This window comes from Nicotiana attenuata, unplaced genomic scaffold (genome assembly GCF_001879085.1).
Source record: "Nicotiana attenuata strain UT unplaced genomic scaffold, NIATTr2, whole genome shotgun sequence".
In the NCBI taxonomy this organism is placed as follows: domain Eukaryota; kingdom Viridiplantae; phylum Streptophyta; class Magnoliopsida; order Solanales; family Solanaceae; genus Nicotiana; species Nicotiana attenuata.
In genome coordinates this window covers 138,355-144,158 of record NW_017671363.1, presented here as the reverse complement: position 1 = coordinate 144,158, position 5,804 = coordinate 138,355, and the positions used below count along the sequence as shown (strand labels likewise).

The 5,804-nt window shown below is 43.5% G+C and overlaps 3 protein-coding genes across 3 annotated transcripts; all 3 read left to right on the top strand.

Moving 5' to 3' along the window:
- The first annotated feature begins 2,900 nt into the window (after positions 1 to 2,900).
- Positions 2,901 to 3,323, top strand: LOC109207803. Its single transcript, XM_019370794.1, has one exon. It carries the CDS (start codon positions 2,901 to 2,903, stop codon positions 3,321 to 3,323), a length of 423 nt encoding a protein of 140 aa, XP_019226339.1.
- Positions 3,324 to 3,361: 38 nt separating this feature from the next.
- On the top strand, positions 3,362 to 4,172 carry LOC109207802. The gene is made up of 2 exons (XM_019370792.1): positions 3,362 to 3,489; positions 3,632 to 4,172. Exons 1-2 carry the CDS (start codon positions 3,362 to 3,364, stop codon positions 4,170 to 4,172), a joined length of 669 nt encoding a protein of 222 aa, XP_019226337.1.
- Positions 4,173 to 4,231: 59 nt separating this feature from the next.
- LOC109207801 lies at positions 4,232 to 5,475 on the top strand. Its single transcript, XM_019370791.1, has 5 exons — positions 4,232 to 4,402; positions 4,461 to 4,589; positions 4,698 to 4,907; positions 5,025 to 5,222; positions 5,443 to 5,475. The coding sequence occupies exons 1-5, from the start codon at positions 4,232 to 4,234 to the stop codon at positions 5,473 to 5,475; spliced, it is 741 nt and encodes a 246-aa protein (XP_019226336.1).
- The last annotated feature ends 329 nt before the right edge of the window (positions 5,476 to 5,804 follow it).

Here is a 5,804-nt window from a genome sequence, read left to right as displayed (position 1 = left end):
AAAAGGCGCGAACGCGATTAAGGAAACCAGACACCAGCAGTTCTGCAATTTCAACAATTCCGGAAATGATCCGTTAACTACCTGAAACTCACCCGAGGCCCTCGGGACCTCAACCAAACATACCAACAAATCCTAAAACACCATACGAACTTAGTCAAGCCCTCAAATCACATCAAACAACGCTAAAAACACAATTCACCCTCCAATCCAAACTTAATGAACTAGAAACTTCCAAATTCGAGAACCGATGCCGAAACCAACCAAAACACGTCCAAATAACCCCAAATTTTGCACACAAGTCATATTCAACACTACGGACCTACTCCAACTTCCGGAATCAGAATCCGACCCGGTATCAAAAATTCTACTACCGGTCCAAAACTCTAAAAATTCGACTTTCGCCATTTCAAGCCTAAATGAGCTGCGAACCTCCAAAACACAATCCGGACACGCCCCTAAGCCCAAAATCACCTAATGGAGCTAACAGAATTGATAGAATTCCATTCCGGAGTCGTCTTCATACAGTTCCGACTACAGTCCAAATCTTAAGACTTAAGCTCCCATTTAGGGACTAAGCGTCCCAAAATACTCCGAAACTCAAACTGAATCTTCCCGGCAAGTAACAATAGCAGAAATAGATACAGGGGAAGTAGTTAATAGGGATCAGGGCTCTAACTCTGAAAACGACCTGCCGGGTCGTTACACTTAAATTGACTAATTAATTTATTTGTTTATTAATTGATAAGGTTAATATTTTTCAAAAAATATTTTGAGTCCTCACTCGCCTATTCAAGTTAACCTAATGGGTATATTTATATGGAATTAGAACTAGCGGAATACAGTAATAATTTCTATAAAATAATTAAGTGTCATGACCCAAAATCTCACCAAAGGTCGTGATGGCGCCTAACCCACTTGTTAGGCAAGCCAACACTCAATAAACTATAATGAAAGCAGATTATTAAGTCTTTGATAGTGTCATGATAATTGTAGAAAATCAGAAATAGACACAAAATTAATATCATAAATATGAGTATTTAAGACAGGATCTAAATACGACAATAACCGTCTAACAATGCCAAAAACCTAGTATGGCATTGTCACGAGCATCTAACAATAATGTAAAGTATCAACTGAACAACAATGTTTGTCTGGAGTGGAAATAGATAGACAAAAATAGATAAGTAAGGAGGGGGGCTCCATGAGCTGCGGATCAGATCAAGTAAAATAACTCACCACAAAGTCTCCATTAGATCTCCTACTCCGCTGGATGAATACCACTGTTACCAGCCTTAGAACCCGTACCAAAATATAGTATTAGTACAAAATTACAGTACTCAATAAGTATCAAGTCTAGCCTCGACGAAGTAGTGGCGAGAGGTCGACATCGACACTTTACTAACAATCCAATAATTAGGTGAAGACATTAGTAAGGCACGAAATAAGGCATGATATCATTAAATAGGTGCGAAAGCCAAAAATACCTTATGTGTAGAATTTAGGCATGCTTTCCAGATAAGGAGATCAAATCAAATATCAAATACTTCCATTCTTGCATAAAGGCATGATATACATCAACCAAAAGCTATATAAAAACTACTGAATGAATCTAAGGAATACTTTTTGTGATAAAAAGCTCAACATCGCTCTTCTCTCTCTCTATCTCTCTAACAATCAAAGCCCTAATTCAACTCCACTAGCGCCTGACCTCTCTCACCATTGCCGCCCGTTGAGTCGCCGACATACATAGGTAAGTTCTCTTGCTCTTGCTCTTTCTTTCCTTCTTGTTTTCTCTTCTTCCCTTTTCTTTCTCTCGGTACTCGTCTCCTCTCCCCCCCAAATTCATGTAGTGATTGGTGTCGGTGGGCCTCCGACCAGGCGTCATCTACCCCTTCTTCTACTCTTCCTTCTCTCACGCTTCTCTGGTCGGATTCCGGCAAGTCCGTGTACCGCTACCCTCCAGTGCCCCCAATCTTTACTTTTTCTTTTAGTTTCTCTTTCATTCTCCGTCTCTTTCTCTCACTCTTTTCTTCTTCTTTTTTCGCTTTTATCTCTTTCGCAGGCGTGGGTAAACAGCAGCCCCGCAGTCTCTCCGGTGTGTAATACTAGTGGTTTTATTGGCTCCGGCAACACAAGTCTTTACCTCCATTCAACAGCTTCTTGGCATCCTCGGCACTAATTCAGGTTCTATTGTTCTTGCCTTTAGTAATTAATATTTGTTTTTGTTAGTTTCGCCTGCCAGCCCATTATTTTGCCTTAGACTTTTGTTTCCAATTTGACTTGCCATTCTTTAGTTGTTTTTGTTTACATTTGGACTTGCTTTGATTTTCTTTCTATAACAAGGGTCTTATATAGTAGACTTTACTTCTTGCGTAGTTTATCTTGCCGCAAGTTGTAGTGGTGCTAGCGTAGTATCCATTAGATTAGAGTGGACAGTGTGAGTGATGGAAAGGTGAGGTCATATCCTCGGGTAGGGCAGGGGCGGGGGGCTAGGGTAGTAAGGGGGGTAAGGACTCCGCTAGGGTACATGTTCGGTGCTGAAATATCGGAACATTGACAGGGAATTCTATAGAACTAGGGAAGATTCTTCGGAAAAGGAAGATCAATATAACGTGTGTTCAGCAGACTAGATGGATATGTACTAGGGCACGTGAGGTTAACGGGTTTAAACTGTGGTACTTAGGGGGTGCAGGGGGGAGGGGGTAGTAGGGGCAAGAACGAGGTAGGCGTCTTAGTAGACAGGGATCTCAGGGAGCTGGTGGTTGATGTTAAGAGGGTGAACGATAGACTGATGGCTATTAAGCTAGTGGTTGGTGGGATCACTTTAAGCGTGATTAATGCATACGCACCGCAAACGGGCTTGGGAGAGGAGGTCAAGAGATAATTCTGGGAGGATTTAGATGAGGCGCGTGCGTGGTATTCCATACATCGATAGAATTTTCATAGGAGGTGATTTTAATGGCCATATTGGGGAGTCGGCTAGGGGTTATGATGATGTGCATGACGGGTTCTATTTTGGGGTTAGGATCGAAGGTGGTACTTCGTTGCTGGATTTCGCTAGTGCCTTTGATTTGGTGCTGTCTAACTCGTGTTTTCAGAAGAGGGAGGACCACTTGGTCACGTTCCGGAGTGCGGAGGCCAAGACTCAGATTGATTACTTACTCTACAGGAAGAGGGATAGAGGCTTATGCACTGATTGCAAGGTTATTCCGAGTGAGTGGCTTTGGACCCAACATAGTCTCTTGGTTATGGACTTGGAGATTAAGAGGGAGAAGAAGAAAAGAGGGTGTTTGGTCAACCTAAGATCAAGTGGGGAGCCTTGACTGAGGACAAAGCTCAGGCATTAGGGGAGAAGTTAGATATGGGGGCTTGGAGAAGTGGTGGAGACACGAGTAATATATGGACCTTGACATCGAATTGTATTAGGGAAGCTGGTAGAGCGGTGTTAGGGGACAAAAAGGGTTTCTCCTGGGGCCACAAAGGTGACTGGTAGTGGAATGAAGAGGTTCAAGGTAATGTGATAAGAAAGCTAAGAAAGAGGTGAATTAGCGGTCACGACGGCTAAGACCACAACATTTGAACGCCTGTATGTGGAACTTGGGGGTAGAGGCGGTGACAAGATACTGTTCAGGTTAGCCAAGGTTCGTGAAAGCAAAGATCGGGACCTGGACCAGGAGAGGTGCATCAAAGATGAGGATGGCACGGTATTGGTGGAAGAGGCGTGCATTAGGCGCAGGTGGCAGGCATACATCCACAAACTCTTGAATGATGATGGGGATAGGGACATCATGATTATCGAGTTGGAGAATTCAGAGAACCAGCGTGATTTTAGGTTTTTTAGACGTATTACGGTTGAGGAGGTTGAGGAGGTAATGCGGAAGATGAGTAAAGGTAGGGCGACTGGGCCAGACAAGATCCCAGTAGAATTATGGAAGGCTGTGGGATGGGTAGGCTTGGAGTGGCTTACTAGACTATTTAATGTCATTTTTAGGACTAAGAAGATGCCCGAAGAATGGAGATGGAGCTTTATGGTCTTGTTTTACATGGACAAGGGTGATATCCAAAATTGTAATAACTACAGGCGTATCAAGCTACCGAGTCATACTATGAAAGTGTGGGAGAGGGTGGTGGAGAGGAGGGTGAGGAAGAGTGTGTCTATTTTGGAGAATTAGTTCGATTTCGTGCCGGGATGTTCGACTAGTTTTAAACCATTCATCTTGTAAGGAGGTTGATGGAGCAATATCGGGAGAGGAAGAGGGACCTACATATGGTGTTCATCGATTTAGAAAAAGCTTACAATAAAGTCCCAAGGGAGGTTCTATGGAGATGTCTGGAGGATAGTGGTTTTCCGGTAGGGTACACTAGGGTGATTAAGGATATGTACGATGAAGCAAAGACTCGGGTAAGGATTGTGGGAGGGGACTCAGACTATTTTCCTATGATGATGGGGGTTACATCAGCTTTCAGCTCTTAGGCCATTTTCCTTTGCCCTGGAGATGGATGTGCTAACACGCCACATTCTGGGGGAGGTGCCATGGTGTATGTTTTTCGCAGATGACATAATGCTAATCGATGAGACGTGTTGTAGGGTTAACGATCAGCTGGAGCTATGGTGGCAGACTCTGGAGTCTAGATGTTTCAAGTTGAGTAGGACAAAAACTGAATATTTGGAGTGCAAGTTCAGTGTGGGGATGCAGGAAACAGAAGCAGAGGTGACGCTTGATACACAAGTCATCCCTAAAAGATATTGTTTCAAATGTCTTGAGCCTGTTATTCAAGGGAACAGGGAGATTGACGAGGATGTCACGCATCATGTTAGAGCGGGATGGTTGAAATGGAGGCTCGCGTCTGGTGTTTTGTGTGATAGGAATATGCCACCTAGACTTAAGGGCAAATTCTACAAAGTGGTAGTTAGGTCGACTATGTTGTATGGAGCCGAGTGTTGGCCGGTCAAGAAATCACATGTCTAGAAGATTAAAGTAACAGACATGAGGATGTTGAGATAGATGTGTTGGCATACCAAGAAAGACCATATTAGGAATGAAGTTAGTGGGGACAAGGTGGGTGTGGCTCCTGTAGAAGACAAGTTGCGGGAATCGAGGCTGAGATGGTTCGGGCTTGTGAAGAAGAGAGGCACCTATGCCCTGATGAGTAGATGTGAGAGGTTTACCATGGTGGGTCAGAGGAGATGTAGAGGGAGGCCTAGGAAGTACTGGGGCAAGGTAATTAGGCAGGACAAGGCACTACTTTAGCTTACCAAGGACATGACCCTCGATAGGGAGGTGTGGAGGTCGAGGATTAGCATTGTGGGTTGACAGGTAGTCGAGAGTCTCTTCTAGTCGTACTATTAGTATTAGTACTAGTCTTGTATTATCCTATTCCGAGTTCTTGTTGCCAGAGGATGTGGCATTTTTGCTTGTAGTTTTCGCACTTCTCTTATAGCTTCGTATTCCTGGTTTTTTTGCTATTACATGATGTGCTATTTGTTTCTGTTATCTTATTTCCTTGCCATTGTCACTGTTTGTTTATTGTGTCCTTTTCACCATTCTTGAGCCGAGGGTCTATCGAAAATATCTTCTCTTCCTTCATAAGGTAGGGGTAAGGTCTGCGTACACATTACCCTTCCCAAACCCCACGTGTGAGATTGCATTGAGTTTGTTGTTGTTGTTGTTGTTGTTGTTGCTGTTGTTGACTGAATCTAAGATATATAAATGCATGCTTAGGATCCCTTCTCAATACCTCACAGCATAAATTCATGTGCCTGGCATAGGCCACGTGTTCAAACCAAGCACAAAATCTGAGTG

Bases quoted from the DNA above. Each gene is read 5' to 3' on its own strand.
- LOC109207801 (XM_019370791.1), top strand. From the start codon at position 4,232: ATGGAGCAATATCGGGAGAGGAAGAGGGACCTACATATGGTGTTCATC. The intron at 4,590-4,697 runs GTTAACGATCAG...GTGGGGATGCAG, and splicing joins TCGATGAGACGTGTTGTAGG to GAAACAGAAGCAGAGGTGAC. The intron at 5,223-5,442 runs GTAATTAGGCAG...CTTCTCTTATAG, and splicing joins CTAGGAAGTACTGGGGCAAG to CTTCGTATTCCTGGTTTTTT.
- LOC109207803 (XM_019370794.1), top strand. From the start codon at position 2,901: ATGAGGCGCGTGCGTGGTATTCCATACATCGATAGAATTTTCATAGGA.
- LOC109207802 (XM_019370792.1), top strand. From the start codon at position 3,362: ATGGGGGCTTGGAGAAGTGGTGGAGACACGAGTAATATATGGACCTTG. The intron at 3,490-3,631 runs GTAGTGGAATGA...GATACTGTTCAG, and splicing joins TGGGGCCACAAAGGTGACTG to GTTAGCCAAGGTTCGTGAAA.